General features: G+C 44.9%; 5 protein-coding genes and 1 long non-coding RNA gene across 6 annotated transcripts; 2 read left to right on the plus strand and 4 right to left on the minus strand.

The window, feature by feature from the left end:
- Nucleotides 1-9987: 9987 nt before the first annotated feature.
- Nucleotides 9988-11825, minus strand: Loxl2 (Lysyl oxidase-like 2). Its single transcript, XM_017241024.3, is given in 5 exon segments — nucleotides 9988-10327; nucleotides 10387-10544; nucleotides 10597-11542; nucleotides 11610-11790; nucleotides 11793-11825. Coding segments are annotated over 5 exon segments (1536 nt in total). The 3' UTR covers nucleotides 9988-10109.
- A 3460-nt stretch (nucleotides 11826-15285) lies between these two features.
- Nucleotides 15286-15968, minus strand: LOC108125058 (protein FAM76A). Its single transcript, XM_017241068.3, has one exon. The coding sequence runs from the start codon at nucleotides 15862-15864 to the stop codon at nucleotides 15526-15528; it is 339 nt and encodes a 112-aa protein (XP_017096557.1). The 5' UTR covers nucleotides 15865-15968; the 3' UTR covers nucleotides 15286-15525.
- A 796-nt stretch (nucleotides 15969-16764) lies between these two features.
- LOC108125057 (uncharacterized) lies at nucleotides 16765-17272 on the plus strand. The gene is made up of 2 exons (XM_017241067.3): nucleotides 16765-16995; nucleotides 17049-17272. Exons 1-2 carry the CDS (start codon nucleotides 16870-16872, stop codon nucleotides 17172-17174), a joined length of 252 nt encoding a protein of 83 aa, XP_017096556.1. The 5' UTR covers nucleotides 16765-16869; the 3' UTR covers nucleotides 17175-17272.
- A 3096-nt stretch (nucleotides 17273-20368) lies between these two features.
- LOC108124986 (trypsin-1) lies at nucleotides 20369-21524 on the minus strand. The gene has a single exon (XM_017240949.3). It carries the CDS (start codon nucleotides 21454-21456, stop codon nucleotides 20392-20394), a length of 1065 nt encoding a protein of 354 aa, XP_017096438.2. The 5' UTR covers nucleotides 21457-21524; the 3' UTR covers nucleotides 20369-20391.
- A 97-nt stretch (nucleotides 21525-21621) lies between these two features.
- Nucleotides 21622-23205, minus strand: tpr (tracheal-prostasin). Its single transcript, XM_017240964.3, has 2 exons — nucleotides 22315-23205; nucleotides 21622-22248 (listed from the first exon to the last, which is right to left on the minus strand). Exons 1-2 carry the CDS (start codon nucleotides 23134-23136, stop codon nucleotides 21931-21933), a joined length of 1140 nt encoding a protein of 379 aa, XP_017096453.2. The 5' UTR covers nucleotides 23137-23205; the 3' UTR covers nucleotides 21622-21930.
- A 1506-nt stretch (nucleotides 23206-24711) lies between these two features.
- Nucleotides 24712-25777, plus strand: LOC138926095 (uncharacterized). Its single transcript, XR_011442449.1, has 2 exons — nucleotides 24712-25156; nucleotides 25212-25777. It is a non-coding gene; the product is annotated as an uncharacterized lncRNA (long non-coding RNA).
- Nucleotides 25778-26672: the final 895 nt, after the last annotated feature.

A 26672-nucleotide genomic window follows, 5' to 3' on the forward strand; every position in this document is an offset into this window, starting at 1 on the left:
CACGTTGAGTCGAGTTTACCTGTGCTTAATTAAAATAAATAGACACATGCTCCAACTCCGGCACGCCCCTAGTCCCTCCATCCCCTCGGAATCCTTGATGAGCCGCCTCGTTATTATGCAGCCAGCGTGTTTGGCATTAACCAATATAAGTAGTCGGCTCTGCCAATTTCCATAAGTCAACAGGATCCTGCAGGAGGAGGCGGGGGAATAAAACGAAGTCAGCAATTAAAAGCGCTGTTCATCAGGCGGGCAGCTGCTTGCGGTTAGTTTGGTTTTTGGCCCGGTTGCTTTTGGCCTGGCTAAATATTTTTGCACTCCTTCTCCGTCTGTTTCATTTTTTCACACAGCCACCGCCCCGTCCTCCGCCTCCGTCCGGATACCCCGTATTCAAATCAGCTGCAACGCCCAATTAATGTAAGCGGACACATTGTTGCATACTAATGAGTCCTGGCCGAGGACCAACACTCCACAGATAAAGATGTGCGGGCTGGAGTTGGCCAAGACCGGGCTGAGAGCCAATTCGTGATTCGGACTTTTGAATTTTTGTTTGCCTATGATTGGCTTTTTGATTATTTCATTAAGAGTTCTGTCAGTAAGTTTGTAAGCCAAGTACTTTCTTCCATATATCACCTAATTACTCCGCTCGTTATAATTAAAGTTCAACCATTTAAGCGGAATTAACTTCCAGACATTCTTCTTTCATCTGACAAATGATAGTGTAATGTCATCGTATATTACGATGCCACCCCTGAACTCCTCTCAGTTACCAAAACTTATGCGTTTTGGCCCAAAAAAAGAAACAAAGGAAGACGTATGCCTTTGGTAAGAAAACGCAAAGATGGCGCCGCCGGAAGGAAATCGAGAAAAGCACAAAACTTGTTCGCCACTTTATGGGATGTATGGATGTCCTTAAGTAGAATGTAGTGCAAATGAAAGTTTTGCCGAAACAAGGAGCAGAGATTATGCCATGTGGAGATTGCCAGAAAGGGGCGAAGATTAGTGTCTGGGCTGGCAATCGCTTTTCGAGTGTTTCAACATTTGTCGAAATTAAACAATGTAAAGTTTTGGTTGCGAACAGAAGGAGCAGGACTCTGCTCCGCATGTCAGCACCAAATATGTAACTCAATTAGTTTTTCCGACCCTCTATTGCTGGTCATTCACGGCACACAGAGAGAAAATGTATCCTGGTTTTATTTGGTAATAAAGCATACTATCTTTTTTCCCATTCCCCATTTTGTGCAGTGCTAAGCTCCTTGTTCTTTCGCAAACTTTGTGTGTATTACATTGTTGTTTTTCCTGCGGTTCCTGTGGCCAATGTGGCCCAACAGCCAGCCATCCAGGCAACCAAGTTGTCCATCCATCCATCCAGAACACCCACCCCATATCCAATTCCTGGCCCAATCCCCCACAAAACTGGATGCCAATCGCCGAGCTCTCTTGAGCGTTTCAATTATGTGATTCGAGTTTTCTGAGAGCCGGGGCAGTCCTTCAAGAACCGCCACCGCAGTCACATATAAATTTCAAGTAATTGCTTTCGCCCTTCGCAGAAGTCAAGCCAAAGTTGTTGCAAGTAATTGCCATCTAATTGCTTATTGAAATTTTTTCCTCTAGTGGCTGTTAGTTGCTCCAGGATATTCGCCAAGATGCCAATCACAAAAAAGGGACATCATGTCGTGGCATGAATCAAAAGAGATCACAAAGGATATGGGTTATATTGGCCATTTTCTTAGAGTTCGCGCCTTATCGTTAAAAGCCAACTTTCGATTACGAAAACCGCTGACTCAGGACGAAATCGATTCGTCCCGCGTTCTCCCCCCAAAAAAGGATAAAAGCTCTTCAGTTTATTGAATCCATTTCTGTTGTTACTTTCAATTGATTGATTTTATTTGGTTTGGGCCCGACTTAAAGTAGCCAAATAACAAGTTAAAGTTGGCTAAGCGAAAGATTGATGGACACATTAAGTTGTTGGGGGGTGGAGGATGATATTGGCCCTTTGGCGCCAAAAGAGCTTTCGCCAGTGAAGCGGAAATCACACAAAGATTTGCCATATAAATGTCTACTTTGGCTTTGGCCAGATCCATTTCCTTATTTGCTGTTCCAGCCGCGATGTTGTTGGCCAGTACGGGGATAGGGATGTAGATGGGGGATGAGGAAGTAGCGGGAGGATGTGGCTGGAGGATGTTGCTGTTGTCGACCACATTAACCGGAAGCGCCTGGCAGGCAAACTTATGCAAACTAAGCGAACAAAACTTGCCCATGGAATGGAAAGGCAACTAAGAAGCAATCCAGGCTGGACCAAGACGCTGTCCAAAGTTTATATGCCAACGGCCAGAACAAAAAAAGTGCCAGAAAGGGATGGTGCACTTTGAAAAATAAAGACTTCCTTTTATTGACGAAACCCAATCCTAAACATAAAACCCCTACATATTTCTCTTAGTGCCTCGCCATTAGAGGAAAGGCGTTGAAAATGTGCAAAGCTTTAGGTCTCCCTCTTGGCTGGCCGCCTTATTGTACAAAGTGTTGACTTTATATCCTTCATTTAGTGGACATAAAAAGGATATTATTAAAAGCTTAGAAAAGTAGCCATTTCCTCGCTGTCCCTAGATAGCCGACCCTCCCCCTTCGTGCCAATGATTGCATTGGAGAAAATACATAAAATATTAGATGACTTGAAAAGGAATACAATACAAGCTGATTTCTGACCACAGAAGACAATGACAGGCCCCGTTCTGACCCTTTGTTCTCTTGGCTGCTTTTTGGTTGCGGCTCATTTGTCTTTTATGATGTTGGCCAAAAAAAGCAAAAAAGAAAGAAAATGGGAAAGAGAAAGAATTGATGTTGCCAAAGGGAAACGTTCGTAAAAGGTCCATTATAATTATAAATGAGTTTAGCGCCCATAATACTTTTTATTCCCTGTTCAAATGCCTGTTTTTCGTCCTGCCTATGGGGATGCTGCTTTTTGGCAGGACCAAGGCTTCCATTTTGTCAAATTGACTGCCACATTTTAATGAGCCAGTAAAAATTGCTGGCCCAGTTATGAAAGGAGGCCATGTTACTTTATGGTAAATATTTATTCTTTTCTGTGTTTGGTTCGCCTTTGTCTTTTGTGATTTTATGCGAAATCCTAAATCTTAACAGGGCCATTTCAGATATCAAAAGGACGGAGGGTCCTAGTATTTGTAGGTCCTGGTGTTTAAGCCAAAAAATGTTTTAATTTAAAATGTTTGGTCAGATATCCCTGTTTCAGCATATGTGGCCGAAAAAACAGGAAGGAAGGAAGTCGCTTCTCCTCGCCCATGTGTGTCTGTGTATCAGTGTGCTGTGCAATATCCTTTTCAAGTCCTTTGGCAGTCCCTTTTATTTGGCTCTGCCACTGCCACTGCCACCGCCTGGCGCAGCAATGCGTGTATAATTGCTCAGACAATGAGCAATTGTTTTTCATTTTCCATTTTTCAGCGATGTGTTTTTTGTGTTTTTTGTTTCGTTGTTTGCTTGTTGATTGCCGCCGTGGCTCTCCTCTTTTTCCGCCCCCTTTGGGATTCCTTACTTGTTTTTGAATTTTTCACATTGTTTGCATACATTTTGCACTCAGTGTTCCCGGTGGTGGGGCTCAGTGGTGTCCGCGTGTATTTGTTATGCAAAGAGGCCTCAAAGCGTTCCCCATTTTTCCGCCAATATGAGATGGGTTCGCACACAACACAGGCGAGAGAGTTTGCCATTTTTCCAAGCAAATTAGTTTACAAAGGACGACAAACCCGGGTGTCCACCCTCCCGGGCTACCCCAGCCCCTTTTAAAAACTGCTTTTCGAACCAAATTGAAAATGCATTTTAAAGCAGACGCCGTCGCTGCCACGGGCTAGAAATTATTTCATATATGCCAAGTTTATTTACGTTTATTGTTTGGCCAGACATTGGAGGCAGGGGGCCATACACAGGGAATAATTTTAATTATTTTCCCAGGGGCATGTGACCAATAGGGACTTCAAAATGTTTGTCTAGGATTTGGCTCAGTGTGTGAGCTGTTTGTTCCTCTCGTAGCTCATAATTAAGTGCGAAAATTGGCCACAGTTTCGAGTGGTGGATCGACCCCTGACACGCCCACAGATCCATGCAATTAGCTGGCCATTAAAACAGGCCAACTGGAGATAAACTCCAGCCGAGGATATATCTCAAATTAGTTGCACTTATCCCACAGACTCCTCGCCAGACTATCTGCGCCCACGTCGCCTTCCAATCAAGCCACGTTTTATGACTCAATACCGAGTCAGTCTGCCACAACGGTAGTCCGTTGCCCAACAAACTTGCAACAGCAAACGCAAAACAGGCAACAATTCGCCACTAATTTCAGCGCTATAAAAGTTCTGTTGGGCCGGCCATAAACGTCAAAAGATATAGGCGGGGCTAGTGTCTCGCGTGTTTCATTAGTCGCGAATTATGACGACCTGGCTGTGGACTTTTTTTATTTCCCTGTCTGGGCGTTGTGACAAATTTGCTTTTATTTTTGGCCTCCCGGCTCAGAGGGGGCTTCCCTCGAAATATCCATGGCAGGTTTAATTATGTTTGCGTTTTGTATTTTGCATTCAACTGAACATTAATTCTTTTCCGTGTTGCACTGAGAACTAGCACTGGATACCCGTTTAAAATGTGAAATGCCTTCATCATAGACTTCAGTGCCTTCAGACTTTCTGCCAACTTTGGACTCCTCTCCCAAGGGGCGTATCAAATGTGACAGCTTGGCAAGAACTCGCAGCCATAGACATGGACATACTTTGTACGCCCCACCGTATATATAGAGAGTGTGTGTATATCCAATCCCTGGCTTGTGCAGACAATCAAAATTCAAATGGAATAGCGTACGAGGTATGCTACGAGGAGTGCTCGGATGATGACGAGACATTTGAACATTTTTCCCGTTCAAGTTGCACTTACTGGGAGACGGTGGTGCCCCCAATTCTTGCCCCTCTCAAGTTGCTTAAAACGACGACAACTATATCCACACATGCCAGACGCAGTAAAGACCCGAAAAGCAGGAGCTTGTGCTCATGACTCTTCGTGTTGATGTTTCTTTGTTAATTTGTACGCACTTAGAGAAATATTTACAGATTGGCTAAAGACTTTTATCTTTCTGGAAGAAAAGGATAAACTATTTCTCTCGGTGTCTGCCAAGAAGCGTGACAAGGGTGTTGCATAAGAAGACAACATTTATCTGCAAGTTACATACATTTCTTGTCTGCAATTAATTTTTTTGGGCCAAAGGCTTTAGTCTTTGACAAATCACAAAGAAAACCAACGAATCTCAGCTTCTGTTCTGGGAAGAGACCTCTCTGACTTTTGAGAATTTCATTATATTTATATATTCGTATCTCTGCGGTATCCAGTTACAAAGAGTTCTTAATGCCCTGCAGCGCATTTTATGCTATTTTAAGATTTTCTCGCTACCAGCACTCCCATAACGCCCAGCACGCTCAGTACTTAATTACAAAACAAGGTCCTCGTCGTGGGTGGCACTTTCCAGCGACAGGCAGCGACAGTGACAGCGGCAGGGGTCAGAGGTCACATCTTTTTTCGATTAAAAAGTTTGCGATTCAGAGTCGCAAGGCAATTGTCAGCTACATCCACTTAACCTGATGTCTTTGCCAGGAAATTTTACGACAGATTAACGAACGATTAACGGTGTAACGTGGCACTTGCCACCCAGCACGTGCTCTGCTTTTTTGGAGGAAAGTCGGAAAACTCCTCCCCAAGGGGGGCTTACAGAGAGGTGGGGTAGACCATAGAAAATTCCCCCAGGGGGCAGCGGGCAGAAATGGTGCTAGGAATTTATATTTCACAGGTGATTTGTCGCATAAAATTCGAATAATTCATAAGAGAGCGCAAAAATAACAAGCACCCGCAGAATCGCAATGCCACAACGCCGGCAAGTATGCAATGAAATGCCGCAAAGTTGGCGTCGCTGGCAACGCGGCGTATGCGTGTTAAAAACTTTTTGTCAACGGAAGCTTCCTCTACAAGGTGGTCCGGGTTACGGGGTTATGGGGTTTTTTTTTGGGGTTAAGGCTTTTGTGTGTACAGGGAGGGGGGTCGGTAGACTTTGTCATTTCGTTTGTTTGACTCTTCCTTTTGGAGCAGGCTCCCTTTCTATGGGCGTTTCGCGCTCCCCTTTTCAGCATTTTGGTCACATTTTACCCGCATTTTGTTATTTTTTTTTTAGGTTGACTGGAGGTCTATTTTTCTAGGTTTTGTTTTTGTTTTTTGTCAGCCATGTATCTCTAACAATGCGAAAATTGTATCTTAAGCGGGTGTAACTTGTATACGCTAGGATTTGTATCTGCTATCCGCTCAGTGTTTGAGTTTGGACGTCTTTTTTTGTATTTTTCATGCTGGTTTGTGGTTGATTTTTATAGAGATATCTATATTGAAAGACCTTTTAGGGTTAAATTAAAGTTGAGGTGTTTAAGGCTTCGCTTGTATGACTATTCAAGTCCCAAATTTGTGACCAACTACAATCTTATAGTGTTTTTTACAGCCACTTTGTATATCTGCATATATGCATCTCAATTTCCATTTTTTTGCCTTCAGATTTTTATTTCCTGCCTTTTGCTGTTCCCGTTTCCTGCAGCTCGCTTGCCCTTTGAACCACAATTAAGATTGCTCCGCTCATGTGGCAGCTGCTGCTCTTGCCTCGGGGGGATGTAAGCTGTCGCACCGTCCCGTCCCCGCTCTCCACGCCCCGTGACTGCGCTGCTTTGTCGTTTCATTTGCATTCTTATCGGCCACCCTGCCATGTTTAAATGTCGCCAGCATGAAAGTTTTTCACTCGCTTTTCCTTTTCCTTTTTTTTTTTTGCTTTTGCTGTTGCTGTTGATTTTTAGAATGTTTCTCCTTGTGTTTATCTTTTGTCACATGTGAGTAAGGCGCCTCCATTTATTTATATTTTTCTTGATTTTTTTTGCCCGTCTTCAGAGCAGCTGTTGATTTTTGATATATGGGTCCCTGCGGTGTTGTTTGCTTTCGCGTGAACTGGTAGTCACATTTCAATGGGTTTGACTTTTTGCCAGCACTGTGAGAAATACTTAGAGGTATAACTTTAAAAATCTTACTAATATAGGGATGCCCTTGACATACATTTCCTTCAGTGTAGATTTTGCGTGGGTGAACTTAAATAAGTATACGTCAAGTGGTACGGATGTCATGGGTTTTCTGCTGTGTAATCAAGACTCTGAGCAGGAAACTCGCCTACGGCAAGGAATCAAAAGCGGAAAACCCTGGCTGTCTGATAAAGGATTTGATAAGAGGTCCCTGTCAAACGGAGGCATTTCCACATTATCCTTATTTGCCCCATTCCCCACATTAGATGCCACAGAGCAAGATGAATTAGATGCTAATGACGGTGACGAAGAGCTGAGGCCACAAAATTGCTTTACTTTCCTCTTGGATTTAGGCGAAACTCCGATAATTGCACACATCATCGAAGAAAATGCGATATTTTGCAGCCGACTGGTTGGCAAATGTTTACAAAATGTTGTCATTGCAAATTCAATCGAATCGGACTCCGATTCCTATTCCTAAATCCAAAATCGTATCCTCGGGCCCCAAAAGTCACTTTACATTCCCGGCAAATTGTTATTTCAATTGTCAGCACTGGCCACTGGGCCCTGGCAGTTAATTTTGTGCTTGTGACTGCAATAAATTTTAAATGCACATTTCCAATGAAAGAAGCGAAGCCCAATGAAACGAAACGGAAAACAATTTTGTGCAATTTCACTAAAACGGCATGTCCTGGCCAGAAGGCCATGGGGCTAGCAGGACTGACACACATATGGAATCGATGTCCTCCTCGGACTCTCGGTCCCTTAGACTCTTGGAATTCCACTGGATTCACACAGCTGACGACGAATGCAATTGTTGCCAGCAAAGTGCTGCGTTTAAGGACATTTGTATATTGCATTTATCCAGCCCTGTGTCCTTTGCAGTTTTATGACAGTTTTTAAAGTCAATTTTCCCCATGAGTGTGAATTTAGTTCAAGTTGTTCCTCAGAGGGCGGAGGAGGTTGACCATTCGGGGAAATGATTGCAGGATAATATTACAGAATAATATTCCCAGGGAATGGCTTAACAAAACTCAGTCTTCCTGCTTCTCAAAATTTAAAGTTCTCCGCAGATTTTGAAATCCAAATGCGGCTAATTGGGAATAAACTCATTAGACACAAAAATGCCATCCTCTCCGTTTAAATGCCATCCCTCCCATTTAGGATGTTCGTCCTTGTGCCAGACGGCTGATAACTAGAGCCCGCACCACCAGTGCCAGCCCACACCACCATATCACGGCAAATTTGGCTTGTTATCGTTTTCACGGTTGGAGCGACACATTGGCGGACGAAAGAGAGGGCTATAGCCCGGTCGAAAGAGACAAACTGATGGCTGATTTGGCCGGATGGCGCGGAAACATTTGTTTTAATTATTACGAACGGCAAATTGCATAATTAAAAATGTTGAATTCGTTTTAATTTTTAATTACAATTAATTCGATGCGAGGCTTTTTAAATATCCCGATGAAGCGGCAGAGGCTGAAAGCTGAAATAGAATGGCTAATGGGTTAATTGGAAGCAATTCACATAGGACTCCCAATTAACGTGGCTAACACCTTTGACCCTATCTTATCAAATTTTCAGTCCAGAGGCAGGATGATGGATGGATGGATGGCCGCGTGCATGGGAGAAGCAATCAAATGGTCGTAATGTCATCAACACCAGCTATAAGTGGTCAGAAGGATCACACGAGCAGGAGGAGGGGCTGGGAGCCAAAGGACCTCTCACACACACGTGCCCGCATGTCAGGATGATGATGATGAGTCACTTTGGTCACGAAGCTATTTTTACGCTTGATTACACGATAAATGAAAATCAAACGTTTGATTGCTTAATGCCAGGGACTAAGGGTCATCTGCACCACTGGCCACCATCGCCCAACCACGCAAGTGCTGCAATTTCGCAAAAATATACAAGTCTCTGGAGAAAGCATATAGAAGAGATAGTGGCACTGAGAAAAATGGTTCAGAGCAACCAGCTATAAGACTTTGGTTTCATATATTCATTATTTGAATTTCTAAGAGTGTTCTTGCAGGGTCAGTGAGTGAACATTTCAATTATTTATATGCTTGTTTGTCCACCCACCCTCGGCCGGGCCGCTCTTTTTGATCTGCGTGGGGTGGCTGGTATGTGTGTGCACGTGTCCTGATAGCAGGAAGGACTTGCTCCATAACACTTGACTGCTCTCTGCCCAGTTATCATTTATTTTTTAGCTCCTCCCCGACTTTGACTGATTCGACGATAGTCGAGTGCTTTGTGGGAACTTGTTCCCCGATTTTAATCCTTGCCTTGGAGGGGAGTCTCCAAGGGAGGAGTCCTCTTCGCACTTTGATTGATTTGTTAATCTCCAAACGAAACACAAATTAAAAGCTTTTTGTTTTGCTCCATTCCGGTCTAGGCCCCGCATAAACCGCTTATGTTAATTAAATTTTTGGGGTTAAGAGCTCCTCCAACGCAATCAATCATTCCGAACTCGGAGGAAGTGTCTTAAGGAGACTTCCCTTCGGCTTAACAGGAAGTGTATTTGCATTTTTGACTTGGTCCTAGAGGCAGGAGGGAGTCGAATGGGTTAAGTCGGACTCCTTATTGATGAGTCGGGTTAGTTGGTTGTCAAAGGTTTCCTAAATTACTGCCAAGTAATCAATAACCGAGACCGTCTACGATAGTTTGAAAAGCAGTCTGGGGCAAGTGGGGCTAAAGTGATTGAATTGCAAGATAAACACACTTTTATTAAAATAAATCTTTATTTAAAATGTGTTCATCCCTTTACCTCTTCCTGACCTGTATCACTGGTAGTTCCACTTCAACGCCTTTAACTTGATAGATGCTTGGATGCCTCCGACAACCCGAGGGTCTCAATGTCACGGCGACACATCACACCCCACTGACTTTCAAGACCTTTGTGAAATGTGCACTTTTAATTTCGTTAAAGATATATGGTATATGGTAGAAAATATACAAGCTCCCTTTGGTTAAAGATAGTTTTTGGCACTTTGATTTGTTTCCACTTCCGGTCCACCTTCACGGTCTGCCCAGCTGGCAGTTCAACACGCGGGCTAGGTTTTCCGTGTAGATCAGATCGCAGATGGCAGCGTTGTTGTCGAAGCTCATTTCGGCCACCTTGAACTCCGGGTTGATGGCTATCTTCAGCACATAGGACCCGGGGCTCAGGTCTGTGATGTCCACCCATTGGCAGTCCAGATTGTAGAGGTACACATCAGAGCAGTTGATGGAAATGCCTGTCAAGTAATGGTTGAAAGGCTTAAATCTGAAGACTTTTCCAAGCTCTAGTTATTACCCTGATCTCCGTAGTTGGCGCAGCTATACTTCTTGGGCACTCCTGGTAGGCAGCTGCTGTCCTCCAAGCAGAAGGAGGCCTTGTGGCCCTGGGCAACCTTCCGGCCACTGAGGTCGAAGATGTCAAAGGTAGCAAACACCTCCATGCTGTGAAAGTGCCTGAAAAGATTGAATAGTAAGAAGAGTAAGTGCTCCTCAGACTTCCACTTACATATGACACATGTGCCACTCCCACTGGCTCTTCTCCTTAAAGGGCCGGAAATCGGCGTTTCCCGCGTTTATGGCAGCAGCCGTAAACTTCAGCAGCCTCCGGGATCTGTACCGCCAATGGGGATCGTCTCTTTGGATCTGGTAGGCCTCATTGGCCACACAATTCTCCTCCATGGCGCACTGCATCAGCAGCATGGGCCGGTCCTCCAGGTGGGCCGTCTGCTCGATCTCCAGGTAGTCCACCACCAGATCCGGGGACCTGAAGTCGCAGATCACAGCTGCCACATGCTGCCTGTTGCCGTGGCAGCTGACCACTCCCTGCCGCACATCGTGATGCAGGCAATCGGCCAGCTCCGTTTCGTTGCCGAAACATTCGCTGCCACTAAGAACAGGCCGGGAGACGTTGATGCCACCGAAAAAGTCCGTCTGGAAGGCCTCGCTGGCGTACCCCAGTCCCAGTTGCCTGCATACCACGTTGGCCTCGAGGAGGGACCATCCGTCGGCGCAGACACTTCCCCACCGGCCACCGTCTAGGCTAACCTCCACTCGACCCTCGTTCCGGGACCGCCCGCCCCTTAGTCTGACGTACAACCTGGAGCGAGCATGGATAGGGTACTTGGGCAGGTCCTCCTCCCTCAGGATAGGTACTGGCAGAGGGATCACGGCGTTTTCCGGGGGATAGCATATCACGCCGGCCGCCTCCCCGGGCTCACAGTCGTTCTCGCCCCAGCCTTCGAAGTGGCAGGACACCAGTTCCTGCTCGTGACCCTCGCAGAAGAGGTTATCCATCCAGAACCGACGCCGGGCGGGCCCAAAGTAGCCGCTCCTTGTGAGGCGCCGCATGCCGGGAAAGCCCAGTTGCCGGCAGACAATGTGACCTTCGGCGGAGTCCCATTCATCATCGCAAACGGCGCCCCATTTGCCGTTGTGCAGGACCTCGATGTTTCCTGGACAAAGGGGATATAGTTTAAAGCCAAAGGATATGGGTTAAGGGAGTGATGGATGGAAACCCACCTTCGTATTCATTGTCGCCGCCCACGAGGCGAATGGCACCCTCCTCCTTGTTCAGCAGCTTGATGTATTTGTGGGTCAGATGTTGGCGTTCCAGGCGGGCATCCTCCAAGGATCGATGCTGCACCACCCCTCCAGCTAAGTTGAGGGCAAGGACCACTGCTAGGACTATGTTGTAAGCCATTATTGTATCCTCTTCGATCTCTCCAGTGCGCACATTTGCCCAGTTCGGCGTTCGCACAAAAACTGAACCTCTGAGCGAAATAATTTGTATGGCAGCGAATAGAATCATTTAACTATGAACTTGCCAGATGCAAAGATACATAGATAGACGGTTAGATGGGTAGATGGGTAGGTAGGTGGCTTGTTAGGTACATATTCAGATATTCAGATTTCTGTTGCGGTTCAGAAGCTCGCTGCCAAGTGACGTCATAAAGCGCCACACCGTGGAGCAGATCGCGAGAGAGAAAACGGTAGAGAAATAGAGAAATCGGAGAGAATCTCAGTTACCGAGAGATATAAATTGTCGGCTATATCCGTCGGTATGTCCAAATCCAAAGCTAAATCTATTTCCCGCACGTATGCATGTCATTTAATGGGTTTTTCATTTTGAGGCACTGACATTGCTGTTGCCTGAACGAATTGCCAAGTGTTACACAGTGAGAAATCAGCTTTAAGCTACAATCAACTAAGATAAATATAATATGACAAGTTTAAAGCAATTTCCCTTAGTGCACTTGAAGGCCAAACAGAAGTTGCTCTAGAAATTAATGCGAAAAGGAAGCATTAAACCCATCTAGTTTATTGTACAACAATAAACCATTATAAAATATTTCTCACACCCATTACTAGTATTTAATGAGAGCTTTGTTTGAACCCTGAACTGGCCACCCCTCCTTCAGCCCCCTAGACTTGCATTGCAACATCAAAAAATGGGTATGAAAATATGGAAACCGAAGCCATAATTTCAACTCTGACTGAGCACGACCCACATACGACTACGAATCAGTGTAGTTTTGGATTAAAACTACGTATCTGTATCTGGCGGGGCTGGCAAACCGTCAAATCATCGTCATAGGCACGGGGAAGCCCATTAGTTTTGGCATGCAGCCATTGGAAACATTGCATGCAACATGGCCAACATGAACTTGACACTGAAAGCAACATGGAAGTGGATGATATGGGTGGCTCATTAGCAAAAGTGCCAGCCAGCATAATCGTAATTGGAAATCAAACTCGATTAGGTCATCCGATGTATAATACAAACGTATATAATATATAGAATTCCAGATCCATTGAAGCATGTCAGCTGTACATTTGCTGGATAGATTTTCAAGATCAATGTAGATCGCAGAACGGCAATTGTCTGGGCTGGATTGATCGATGAATGACAGTTGCTTGTTTCAGAGATAGAATCCATCTGTAGCTATATCAGCGCCCCAATTAGTCAATTATTATTTGAAACCATTTTAATTAAATATCATGTATTCCAGAGCTAGAGTTTTTCATACTCTCCCCTTCATATTGGTTTGTAAATATTCAAAGAGCTGCCTGCACGAACCGATCATAAATATTGGCCAGGCGAAATTAATTGGATAAACGTTTTATGATATTGAATTATGATGGACTGGGGTATGGACTATGGCAGGAAGGGCGCATACTTGGCCATCTCAAATATTCCCACACAATTCAAAGGGTCGAGGGGCGAAGGACGAGGGCTGGGGCGAAATTTTATGAGTGCGTAAATTCCATTTCGATGGCCGCAAGGGCTAAAAAGGGCATAAAGGACATGGCGCGCAATCCTGGCGCAGCGTCATGCACCAAGGTAATAAAATTCGATAGGAAATCGTGTAATAAAATCATTACACCCAAGAACAAGAACCAGAAGCACATCGTCCAGGACAAAGTCTGCTCTTTGGCTTGCCAGTCTGCTTGTGTTTTTTTCTCCGTTTTTGCTTTTGCCAATCCTGGCACTAAAATCAAACTCTAAAGAGTCCGGCAACGCCAGAGGCATCCTGCGGCTTTATATGCTCAGTAGTGTTGGCCAAAATAAAATGGCTAAATGAAGATTACAGAATGGACAAGCTCCATTGGTTGTGGTAACTAAAAGAATATATCGAAAGGGTTTAACGACTATAGGATACCCGGTAGTCACCCTCTGACTTTAAACCTATATCCCTCGTTTTCTTTATAAAAACTACCTTATATTAGTCAAGTAATTCTTATAAAAAAAGTCATAAGTATATTTATTGAGTCATCACTATCCTGACTCCTCATCTCACCATATCCCCCAGAGCTTCCTCCGGCTCCTCCTGGACCATAAAAATGGCAACGTGAGGCGACAAGTCGAAAGCATGGCGGAGCCTCTTTGGGCCAACAATAAAAAGCTGGCCAAGAGGAGAAGGAACAAAGTGCGGAAAAAAAAGAAAACATACGCCCGACAAAGTGGAAACCAGCGGGAAAATAATTTGTGTGGGAGTTGCCCACCCTGGGGGTTGGCTTTTCTTGGGTGGAGGTGGACCAGCTCCAGCTGCAGGTCCAGAACCAGAACCAAGACCGGATAAAAAGATAAAAAATGGTTAAGGGATATTGAAAGGCGGTAAATTGCTTTATTACTTAAGTGAGCCAGAGATGATTAGGTTCGCGTTTGCTGCACTTGCCTTGTGGCGTCTCATTAAAAGCCAAGTTCCGACACCGGACTCGGGCAAATTGAAAACGAGCCACGAAGAAGCGGGCCAGAATAATGGCGAGAAAAGGGCTTTAACTGAGTGTGAACAATGGAGGGGCTCGAGTAAGCCAGGTTTTCAGTTCTTGTGGAAACTACATTTTCTTTATTGTATCTACTGGCGTTTTGGTGAGGGGATTTCAAAAAGTTGCTCCAAATAGCTACCAGCTACCAGAAGCCCATAACTTAATTTAAAGAAAACAGAAAAAGACATTAAATCGTTTCATTATGATATCATAGAGTCGTATCACATATAGCGAGGCTCATTTGGACATTAATAAAATTGGATGACGCGCTGACAGCATAAATGTCACCGAAAATGCTATTAAAACTAAATTATAGCCGGCATAACCATGATTCATGGGCGGCGGGACCTCCAGTGCCCCCCTTCCTCAGACCCCGGGACTCCGTACAATCGTAAAAAAATATAAAATGCCAAATTTGTAGCCAGCTTATGGCAGAAAAAAAAACAGATTATTAATTCTTAATAAGAGGAAAAAAAATTCAAAGCGAACGAAATGTATAAAAATGTGGCAAGTGTCTATGGCTGCCTTGAAAATGTGCCAAAAACTGTGGCAGAAAAATGAGAATAAGCCATGGAAAAAATATTCCATACAATCAAGTGAATGCCCTGGCTTGAATACCCTTTTTTATGCGAATTTTTTCGAGGGGTTTCGTGGGGTGTGGTCGTCGGAACGAAACCAAACAGAAATAATAAAATTAAAAAGGCGCCTTTGCTTCGGACTCAGTCAGTTGGACACAAAGAAGCAAGTCCGAAGCAATAAAAATAATAATGAAATCAAAGGAATGAAAACAACAGACACAGAAACACACTGCAGGACTAGCTGCTGAAATAGGACTCGAAGGACATTGAGAAAATTGTTTGCCTTTCGTTGGGAATTCTAATGAGCTTTCGATTTCTCGTCGAAAAAAAAAACCATTTTCGTTGTCTGAATTATAAAATGCTTCAATTGAATTTATTAAATTGTATTTTCAGAGAAGTCTCTTAAAGTACATTTTCTGATATTGTAAAAATGATTTATTGAAGCGTAGATGGACTTCCTGACCAGCTGGCGACAGTTTATATCCTTTGAGCTGCACTCTGGTTTTTTCGTCACAAATAAATATTTAAATCGCAGGTGGTACATCCGGTGGTCTTGAATTTTGATTTATTTTTACGCTTCAGTGGGCCATTCATTCGCTCAAGTACATGTCGTCCACAATTCCAGTGTTCGTCTTGATCTCCTCCCAGCGCTCCGCGAAGGAGGAGGTGGTCCTGGCTTCCTCCTCGGGCCGGTCCAGGACTTGGGGCCTTACAGCCACATTTTTCTGCATATAGTAATCGCAGCGCTTGCAGTAAGGCACCGACTTCTCTCGGGGCTCGAAAAGCTGATCGCAATTGGCGCAGAACTTGGCGGGAATGCGGCAACGAGGGCAGTGGTGTTCCTTCTTGGAGAGATCATCCCAGTGGAACCTCTCAAAGCAGGAGCTGCACATGTACAACCGCTGGTCCGGGGAGTTCCTACCAAACATTATACAAGACTCCAATAAAAAAACTCAAGGAAAATAGGAAGGCAAGAAATCCCTTTGTAATGACACCTCGGGTTGTAGAAACTTAATTAATTTCTTTTGAGTTTACTGTCATGGCACTCTACGGCATCTAATATGAGCTTTCTGTCTTCCGACATCCCAAAAGATATCAAATACAATAAGATGTAAATATTGCAAGACGAAAGCAACCTAAAGCAACATTTCATTTCGCCTTATTTTAATTTCGTTTTTGCCTTTTTGCCAGGACCTGGCCCTGGGCAGGACTTCGTCAGGGACTTGCCTTGGAACTCTTCGCATATTTTTCTGCCAGTCTGTGCAAATATTTGCACTGGGATTTTTATGAAAATGACTGCCAAACTTGAAAAAATATCTTAATAAAAGCCGACTTAGGCCGAGAATTCGCACGGGAAAAATCAATTAATTTTTTGCCCCACTTGCTGCTAATTGAATTGGCCATATATCGCTCTATATAGACTACTCGTATAATGAATAAATCCACTGCTCCATTGTTCGATGGATGTCCAGGGAAAGGGATTCATTTTCAATGGAAAAGCGCAAAGAGAGTGAAATGAAGCGATACACATGGAATTTGTCCCCGCGCAGACTAAATGAATTATGTAACATGTCTAGCCATTTAGTGCCATAATTCAAAGCAATCTATGCCAGACCGCCCAGACACAACAAAACACCCATTAAAGGGGGCGTGGCACATGAGGTTTATGGGTGAACCCAAATGGCACGCAGTCCAGACAAATTGCATTTGCATAGAGTAATTGGAAACTGTCGCATGTTCCCCATAAAAAAATGATTGAAAAACTATAATTTGCGGAGGCCCAGGAACAAAAGGGTTCATAGCAGAAGAGCGGCATTAATTTCAGTAATCTGTAGGCTTTGATTTTCCCCTCACAATGACTTTTTATTATTGTTTCGATCAAAAATTACAAAAAAAAATTCAATTCTGTTATTCAAAATCAAAAAGTCCAGAGAATGCCTGTGGCCGTGCGTCTTGTGGAGGCCTTGACCCTGATCACAATAATGGGTCTCATCACCTGCATAGGTCTCAGCGTGATTTTGACCCAATACACGATCAGTATGGCTGTAACTTTCCTCGAGGTAACTAGCCAGGTTCGCAGTCGTTTGAATAATGTCTCCAAAAAGCGCCTTAGCCCGCAGCCAACATTATTGACATGGCCCTTCTCGTAACCGAGAAGATCCTGGTGTCCGCCCTCCTCGCCGTCCTTGCTGTCACGAACACGGTGGGAAATGCCCTGCATGCAGCTGGAATGGTCTGAGGTCTGCACTCACTCTATATATTTAGTTTTCCTCTTTGTACTGTTCTGTGACTTCAAAATTTTGCAATACATATCGAGCCAATCGTTTTAATATGCCATTACTGTCGAAACCTCAATTTTCAAAAGGGTGGCGGGTGGAGGAGGGGCCCACTAATATTCAATCGAACAATTTTATGCCCCAATAAACTTTTTCTAACCTGCGGCAGGCTGGGCGGTGCCAGGGTAAGAATAAAATAAACCAAAATTCAGCTGGATTGCAGGCAATTTTGTGGCAAAAGGCCAAAGGGATGCACATCACAATCAACTTAAAAAAGTACATTTTTATACCCTTACTCTGGTATTTATCAGTGTATAAGATATTCGAATAAAACGTTGATTAATCAATCAAACCAAAAATAACCTCTTTTATTCTCTAATACCTTTAGTAGAGTATTTAAACTTCAATATCCAACAATATGATTCCATTTTATCCGCCTTTTAAGTTTTAGCACCTTTGCCAGCTGTTTATTCTATTATTTAGTTATTTATCAATGTTCGGGGCCCAATGGGGCAGACCCACAACACAAAAATCGTAAGGGGCATGCCCCTTTGAGTGCCGCGTGTAGGTGTCTGCGGTTGCGGCCGCTGGTTGCATGAACGCTTTTTGATTTAGTGGCAATTTCGTGGTGCAAAAATTGGCGAGTGCCCCGAGGGTGGACTTGAAAACAAGCAGATTACAGGCGGAAATTGAGGCGCGAGTGTGAGCTCTTTGAGTGGAGCAGTTAACAAGCTGGCTAAAGTGAAACTGGCCTTAAAAAGCAAAGCCCCTCAGAGATATCTCTGCATTACCGTGATTATTCATTATCCTCCATCGTCAGAGGAAGCTGCCAGAGTCTTTTCAGAGATTTATCTTTTGCTTTTCGGCCGACTAATTGAACTCGTAGATGATCGCAGTATTGTCCTTCAATCCATGACCTTTGGGTTATACTTATGACACTAGCCAAGGGCTACAGCTCTGCCAATTTAACTCGTATTCCGCAGAAGAATACGTTAATATATTGGTGTTTCAATTCTTTATTCTTCTGCATCAGTACCCTAAATAAAAATTTTTAATCGATTTTTGTTGATTTTTAAAAAAGACCTCTTCAAAATATCTAGAATTAAATGTGGAAAATGCATGGGGACTACAGTAGGGCCCATTGGGATGGCTATATCTTTGCCAGTAATGATCCGATTCTTAAGCGGAATACCTTAAACGATTTGTAGATCGATTCTCCATCAATCTGCATCAAAACCTGAGACACAATTTTTTTTTTAGATTTTTTGTCAAATTTCCTGGGGAGGTTCTCAAAATGTGGAAAATGCATGGGGACTACAGTAGGCCCATTGCGATAGCTATATCTTTGCCAAAATGAATCCGATTCTTGAGCGGAATACCTTAAACGGTTTGTAGATCAATTCTCCATCAATCTGCATCAAAACCTGAGACTCCATTTTTTTTAGATTTTTTGTCAAATTTCCTGGGGAGGCCCCTTCAAAATGTGGAAAATGCATGGGGACTACAGTAGGCCCATTGCAATAGCTATATCTTTGCCAAAATGTATCCGATTCTTGAGCGGAATGCCTTAAACGATTTGTAGATCAATGCTCCATCAATCTGCATCAAAACCTGAGACTCAATTTTTTTTTAGATTTTTTGTCAAATTTCCTGGGGAGGCCCCTTTAAAATGTGGAAAATGCATGGGGACTACAGTAGGCCCATTGCAATAGCTATATCTTTGCCAAAATGAATCCGATTCTTGAGCGGAATGCCTTAAACGATCTGTAGATCAATTCTCCATCAATCTGCATCAAAACCTGGGACTAAATTTTTTTTTAGATTTTTTGTCAAATTTCCTGGGGAGGCCCCTTTAAAATGTGGAAAATGCATGGGGACTACAGTAGGCCCATTGCAATAGCTATATCTTTGCCAAAACGAATCCGATTCTTGAGCGGAATACTTTAAACGATTTGGAGATCAATTCTTCATCAATCTGCATCAAAACCTGAGACACAATTTTTTTTTTGATTTTTTGTCAAATTTCCTGGGGAGGCCCCTTCAAAATGTGGAAAATGCATGGTGACTACAGTAGGGCCCATTGGGATTGCTATATCTTAGCCAAAATGAATCCGATTCTTGAGCGGAATGTCTTAAACGATTTGTAGATCAATTCTCCATCAATCTGCATCAAAACCTGAGACCCAATTTTTTTTTAGATTTTTTGTCAAATTTCCTGGGGAGGCCCCTTTAAATGTGGAAAATGCATGGGGACTACAGTAGGCCCATTGCGATAGCTATATCTTTGCCAAAATGTATCAGATTCTTGAGCGGAATACTTTAAACGATTTGTAGATCAATGCTCCATCAATCTGCATCAAAACCTGAGACTCAATTTTTTTTTAGATTTTTTGTCAAATTTCCTGGGGAGGCCCCTTTAAAATGTGGAAAATGCATGGGGACTACAGTAGGCCCATTGCAATAGCTATATCTTTGCCAAAATGAATCCGATTCTTGAGCGGAATGCCTTAAACGATCTGTAGATCAATTCTCCATCAATCTGCATCAAAACCTGGGACTAAATTTTTTTTTAGATTTTTTGTCAAATTTCCTGGGGAGGCCCCTTTAAAATGTGGAAAATGCATGGGGACTACAGTAGGCCCATTGCAATAGCTATATCTTTGCCAAAACGAATCCGATTCTTGAGCGGAATACTTTAAACGATTTGGAGATCAATTCTTCATCAATCTGCATCAAAACCTGAGACACAATTTTTTTTTTGATTTTTTGTCAAATTTCCTGGGGAGGCCCCTTCAAAATGTGGAAAATGCATGGTGACTACAGTAGGGCCCATTGGGATTGCTATATCTTAGCCAAAATGAATCCGATTCTTGAGCGGAATGCCTTAAACGATTTGGAGATCAATTCTCCATCAATCTGCATCAAAACCTGAGACACAATTTTTTTTTGATTTTTTGTCAAATTTCCTGGCGAGGCCCCTTCAAAATGTGGAAAATGCATGGGGACTACAGTAGGGCCCATTGGGATGGCTATATCTTTGCCAAAATGTATCCGATTCTTGCGCGGAATCTTGGTAGTCCCACATCTTCTGCATCAATCCCTCAAAAAAATTACATTTATACATTTTCTGTTAATCTTTATTGTAATTTGATGCTTCTTTAAAAAAAAGTTTATTAGATTTCAAACCAATTTGTTGGCCTCTTCCACTTCCGGATCTGCTTCTCCGGGGGAGGTATTCTGCTGCGGCTCGCCCTGCTCGGTGGTGTTCATGGAGGACTCCGTAGACTCTGGCTGGGCACAGGAGCAGGCGTCTCTGGTGTTCTCCTGGATCCAGTCGTTGAAGTTGCCCACCCGAGTGTAGACACCCGGGGCATTGGGCTTGGCACAACCCTCACCCCAGGAAACAACGCCGGCCAGCTGGTAGGCCTCCCCGGAGCCCCGGACATGCATGGGACCGCCGCTGTCGCCCTGACAGGAGTCCTTTCCGCCCTGGTCCACATAGCCGGCACAGATCATGTTCTCGGTGATCTTGGACTCGCCGTAGTTGCTGTCCTTGCACTCGCGCTGGCTGAGAATGGGCACCTCCACCTCCTGGAGGGTGTCGGAGACAGGACCGCCCTCACTCAGGGCGCCCCACCCAGTTACCACAGCTGTCTGCCCAGCGTAGTCCTCGCTGGCAGTGGGCAGGCAGACCGGGTGCATGTCGATGCCTAGGCGCACTGGCTCGTTGAATCGGATCAGGGCGATGTCGCTGTCGAAGTTGCGTGTGCTGTAGTTGGGGTGAACCAGCACCCTGGACACTCTGCGGTCTACGATCTTCACGTGGCTGTCTTGCCGGTTGTGCTCCAGGAGGCGAACCGTGATGAGGCGGTGGTAGAAGCCATTAACGCAGTGGGCAGCCGTTACGGCGTACTGGTCGTTCACCAGGGAGGCGCCGCAGTAGAAGTTGCCGAACCACATCAGCATGATCATCCAGGGATACTCGTGCACCTCCGTCTCCTGCCCGCCCACGATCCTGTGGCGGGTATTGATGTTACCGCAAGAGCATTCGGCGCAGTCTCTCTTGGCCGGAATGCTCCACTCGGCGGGAACTTCGGGGCCCAGGATCGACTGGATCCAGTCTAGAAAGCTGCTCTGTCTCAGCTGGGACAAGGAGGCCAGAATCTTCTCCGGCTCCGATGGCTTCGAGAGACTCAAGTCTCCCAGTGCCAGAGTGGCGATAAGAACGAGTGCGAGGTAAGCCATGGCGAACTTTCTTGGCCAACTAGCAGTTGGCAACTAATCGAAAGACATCCTGGCCGAAGACTTGGACTCCCAGAAATAGAACCCCAGAACTGGCTTGACCAGAATCCCGATGGCAATCCCACCGCCCAAACCGGCTTCCCAGAGGAGGTTAGCGCACTTTGTGGCAACTTTTCTTTTAATCAATAAATATAAAACAGCTTGAGAATGGGAGATCTTCGACGGAGCCGAAGTCTAGATACTCTTGCCAAAGTGGAGAAACCTACGATCCTTAGAGGCCACACCTTCCAAGAAAGATTAAAGTTATTTTCGGTGAAAATAATTCATTTCTTGGTGAGCGCTTTCTGTTTTCTTTTTGGGGAAATGATAGGCTTTTTGTTAAGAAAACATATCTTTCAGAAAGGAACTTAGAGAGTTTTCAATAGTGGGTATGCTTCTCCCCCTTTCAGACAAGAGTATTCATAGTTTTACAATCCACTATTTGATCTTCTTGGTCTCCTGCTGGCAGAGGCAAGCCTGTTTGGTGAGGTTCTTGATCCAGGTGCCATAGCGATTCACCCGGGCGTAGACTCCAGGATAACCAGCCTTGGCACAGCCTTCGCCCCAGGAGACGACGCCGGCGATCTGATGCTCTCGCGTTCCACTGGCCACGATGTGCAGGGGACCGCCGCTGTCTCCTTGGCAGGAGTCCTTGCCGCCCTCGTCGTATCCTCCGCACAGCATATTGTCCGTAATCTTATTTCCGTACCGGCTTTTGCGGCACTCGTCTTGGGACAAAATTGGGACCTGAACCTCCTGAAAGTGGCAAGAAAAGGTTGCCTTTATAGAAAAGTATTCAAGATTCATAGCGCCGGGACCTACCTGGAGTGTATCGGATGTGGGTCCACCCACTTTAAGTGCCCCCCACCCGGTTACGATGCCCGTCTCGCCCTTGAAACTCCGACCCGGCGTCGGCATGCAAACTGGATGCAGTACCTCGTTGAACTCCACCGGTTCGTCCAGCTTTATGATGGCTATGTCGTTGTCATAGTTTCGGGCATTGTACTTTGGATGCGTGATCACCTCGGCTACCTTGCGGTCGATCTTCTGCATGTGGGACATCTTCCGGTCGTGCTCGAGCAGCCGTACCGAGATCCTCTCTCGCCGGAACCCGTAGACGCAGTGAGAGGCGGTAAGGAGGAACTGGTCGTTCAGTAGGGAAGCGGCGCAGTAGAACCTGCCGCCGTACAGCAGCATGGCTACCCAGGGGTACTGGTGCACCTCCGTCTCCTGGCCACCGACGATCCTCTTCTGGATGTTTGCAATTCCACAGAGACAGTCGCTGCAGTTTCTGGGAGGATCCAAGGTGGGTGGGGCTGGGGTTGTTGCCGCTCTCCGGGTAGTGGTGGTGCTCGATGAAGGTGCCGGGGTGGTGGTGGTGGTTGAGGTCGTACTGGGTGCCAATGGCGTCATAGAGCTACTGCTCAAGGTGGCCAGAGTGGCATTTTCGGCATCAGAGCTTCCGGGTCTCTGGGGCAGCAGCGACAGAACCCACTGTATGAAGGTGTTTTGGGATTGTTTTAGCAGGGGATTGGCTGCCTCGGCTGGGCGAGACGGGCCCAGACCTAGTCCTGCATCCTGGGCAGCCAGGCAGCTGAACGCCAGGCAGAAGATCAGCAAACTGAAGCGCCAGGCTCGACTCATTTCTCTAGACTTTGCGGCTTTCTCCACGGCGACACCACCGACTCGCGTGGCTCTCGGCAAACTGATCGGGCTGTGGTGGTGCCAGCATTTGAAAGCGGCATTTCACCAAAAAAAAAAAGAAAGAAAAAAAGTGGTTCTGGCCGGTGGCACGTCCACTTTGCCAATTCGATTTCCACTGAAAAAAGCGGCGTATAGTTTAACATACAACTCTATAGGAAAAATTGAATGTTTTTAGAAGTTTCTCTCGATCTATAGATATTGTTGCCTTCGTTAAGGAATATTTTCTGAAAAAAGATACTCGGTCATTTTTTACAGTGCCCCTCTTGTCTTGATTTGCATTTGTATTCTGCGCATGCGTGGGCGCCCCAGGGCATCCACTCGAACCCCACTTGACCATGATACTTCAATCGGCTCAGAAAACAAAACAGAATCGAAGCCACTCATCCATTGGCTCTTTTTTTGCGCCACTGAAGTAGCGAAAGTTTTTTTCCTACTTTACAATTTATTGAAATGATTATTTTTTGTGTTTCGTGTTTCAATGGCCCCGACGACGCATTGTAATTTTACTTTCTTTTGATTTATATTATTGGGGCTACTTTTGGAGGTTTCGTTGTTTGTGTGTCAACAGCGTAATCAGCTGAGACAGTTTGTGGAAATGTTTACACTTCCAGCGACTACGTGGTTGAGTTTTTGGGGCAAAAACCTATATGATACTGCCCTGGGAATTAGATACGAAGTAAAAAGGGAAATATAAGGTTTCACTTAAAAGCCCAACTGCCCTTCCCAGAGCCATGAAACTGTCAGGGTTGAGATTAACGATCCTGCCCTGGACACATCCCAGTCATGAGTCCCAGACTCGTAAGTAGCCACGACCCACTGGATCATTAAAAACAACTTGTAAGCCTGCGGAGGCGGCGCCGTTGCGCCTGCGCAAATGAAATGGCCAGTAATTGATGGATGGATGGTCGAGGGTCTGCTCTGAATGGATGCTGAAGTATATGGACCTGGCCAGGAATGAGAGTCATTAGTATGCGCACACATAACACTTGGCATATTAATTGTTCGCGTAATGTTGCAGGCAGATGTGTTCGTCGTTACATGGAGTTGCAACTTGGTAATGATAATGATGAACTAATGTCACAAAGGTACTGCCCTCAGGGATCAGGGATGCTGAAAACAAGGGCTAGGGAAAGTATTCCACCTTGCAGACTTTTCAATTTAAATTAAATACCTCAAATAGGTGGCCATTATATGATATTTTTTGTACAGAACCTTGGCCATCTCTGGCGGTTACCTATCCAGAGTCAGCCACAGATACAGAGTCAGCGCCAGAGCCAGTCTGAAAGCCATCGGCCAACCGCAGAGCACGCAGTTAAAACAAAGTGCCATTTGCATAATGCCTGGCTAGACAAAACCGAATGAAAAATACTGGAAAAAAGGTACTAGCAACTGGGGGAGTTGCATGTGTGAGTTAACATCTACTATATGTTAAATGGGAGTGGGGTTATTTACGAGTTGGGGAGTGGGACTGGGCACTGGGCACTGGAACCTGGGAGCTGCACTTGGCGACGCAATTATGCAAGGCCCACTCCGGTGAAACGTGACCACCAACAGAGTGACTCTGGGAGTGATTGCCTGGCGAAGCGGCCTGGCAAAATATGTTAATTGGCATTGTAATATGCACATTAGATGTTGCCAACTACCACTAAGCACTCATTAAACATGGGCAGGAGCAAAAGGCCAATTACTGCAGCAGGTTGGGAGGAAAGTGATAAATTGAGGAGAAACCTAATTGATTAGAAATTCCTTCGAGCAAGCAGGCTATGGAATCCATAGTGACAGCTGTCAAATCCAGGTTCCCTGGTCCGGCTCTCCCAATCGTCAGTTAACCTTCACATTCCAAGCACACTGGACATTTTTAAATGGAACAGTTTTATGTTTTTTCCACATTTCCGCCTTGGAACCTCGGAGTAGGAAATAAAAATACGAAAACAATACCTACTCAGTAAACACTGGAGAGGTAAGTTATTATATTACAAATATTACAATCGCCTAGAGAACCCTTTTAAATACAGGGCCCGGGCGATACGAGAGCCATGTATCAGAAGGATAGTTCCCCTAGCGGCGGCCTTGATCGCAAGGACTACCCGTGTGACATGCTCCCGAACCTCGACCGCGGCTGCAGTTCCAATGGCGACTTCCCGGCCTGCAACTGCCCCACAGGCAAGTGCCCCTGCAGCAAGTGCTCTTGCAGCTTAACCAAGGGAGGCGGCTGCCGGACCTCTGGACGCCTCAGTGGCCGGGCCAGCAGCAAGACTCAGAGGCCGGGAAAATAAGTAAAGAACATAGAGCTTTCCACAGAGACCTTTCGGCGTAATCAGTGGGGTCGGGTACAAAAAAAATACCTCAGGAGGTACTCGGATTTTGCCCTGCTTCATGGGTTCTAAAAAGTACCCCGGCCTCTCTCAAAAATATCAACACACTCCAAACCTAATGTTATTTTATTTTATATAATTTTGGAATTGGCATTTTTTCCAAAACAACACTCGGACATATTGGTTAGGACTATCAGATTCCAGATAGGATAATAATTTAACCTACTGGCATGGCTTCGAAATATACAGCAAAAAAAAAGGCAAAAGTTTGTGTTTTAATGGAGCAGTAATTTTGGCAGAAAACACCCCGATTACTAACAAAGCTTAATTTTCCACGGCTTTAAGGATTGAAAAGCCACAAAAAAAAAACCAATTACAAAATTGTTGGACACTCGCTGGCTGACATGAACCCTGACCCCACGACGGGCAACATGCGCACATGTAAATGAAACATTTTTCACAGACAGTTGGGTGCGTGTAAAAAATTTCACTTTTGATTTATGCTTGCCACGCGGAAAGGTGTTGCTGCCACACCCCTCCGACAAAAAAATGGAGTCCCCCCAAAACCCTCAAAATATTTGAGAACACAATAATAAAAGCGAGAACCAATTTTTTTGGGTGCTTTGCATAGAAGGGATATTGCAACATATTTGCATAGACAACCATTAGGACAACCATTCGGCTATTCAGCCATTCTGCCATTCAGACACCCGGCCATTCTGGCCATGAATGGCTATTACAGAGAGCGAATAGATTATGTTTTGCTATGCACGTTGCTTCGGCTCTTGCCATAAAATTTTATCTGCCAAGTTAATTAAACCGGCAGTTAGTTGGTTGGGCTGGGAACTATCTGAGAGATCTGCTTCAGCTCCTGGTCCGGCTCCTGTTCATTTGCAGTTGAAAATTTAATTAGTTATTCCATTTGCGCGCCACACTCACTTTTCATTGCGGACCATTCTGGTGTGTGTTTGTGGAGTATCCACCTTCATTTCATTTTCCAGGAGCCGCTTAACCAAAAGGATTCGCGAACTCGAATTTTTTGTCTGTAAAGGCGGGCCCCAAAAGTAGCCAAAATACAGCGAAAAATATTTTAATCCTGGGTAAAATCACTTATAGTATCATGTTGATACACTTCAAAGTTTCCCGCAGTGTACGCATGGC

The sequence above is a fragment of the Drosophila bipectinata genome, chromosome 2R (genome assembly GCF_030179905.1).
Source record: "Drosophila bipectinata strain 14024-0381.07 chromosome 2R, DbipHiC1v2, whole genome shotgun sequence".
Classification (NCBI taxonomy): domain Eukaryota; kingdom Metazoa; phylum Arthropoda; class Insecta; order Diptera; family Drosophilidae; genus Drosophila; species Drosophila bipectinata.

What these genes read in the sequence shown, in the direction of transcription:
- LOC108125058 (XM_017241068.3), bottom strand. Translation starts at nt 15,864, where the DNA reads ATGTTTGGTAGGAACTCCCCGGACCAGCGGTTGTACATGTGCAGCTCC.
- LOC108125057 (XM_017241067.3), top strand. Translation starts at nt 16,870, where the DNA reads ATGCCTGTGGCCGTGCGTCTTGTGGAGGCCTTGACCCTGATCACAATA. An exon ending in TGGCTGTAACTTTCCTCGAG is followed by an intron (nt 16,996 to 17,048) that starts GTAACTAGCCAG and finishes AAAGCGCCTTAG; the next exon opens with CCCGCAGCCAACATTATTGA.
- LOC108124986 (XM_017240949.3), bottom strand. Translation starts at nt 21,456, where the DNA reads ATGGCTTACCTCGCACTCGTTCTTATCGCCACTCTGGCACTGGGAGAC.
- tpr (XM_017240964.3), bottom strand. Translation starts at nt 23,136, where the DNA reads ATGAGTCGAGCCTGGCGCTTCAGTTTGCTGATCTTCTGCCTGGCGTTC. An exon ending in CCACATCCGATACACTCCAG is followed by an intron (nt 22,249 to 22,314) that starts GTAGGTCCCGGC and finishes TGCCACTTTCAG; the next exon opens with GAGGTTCAGGTCCCAATTTT.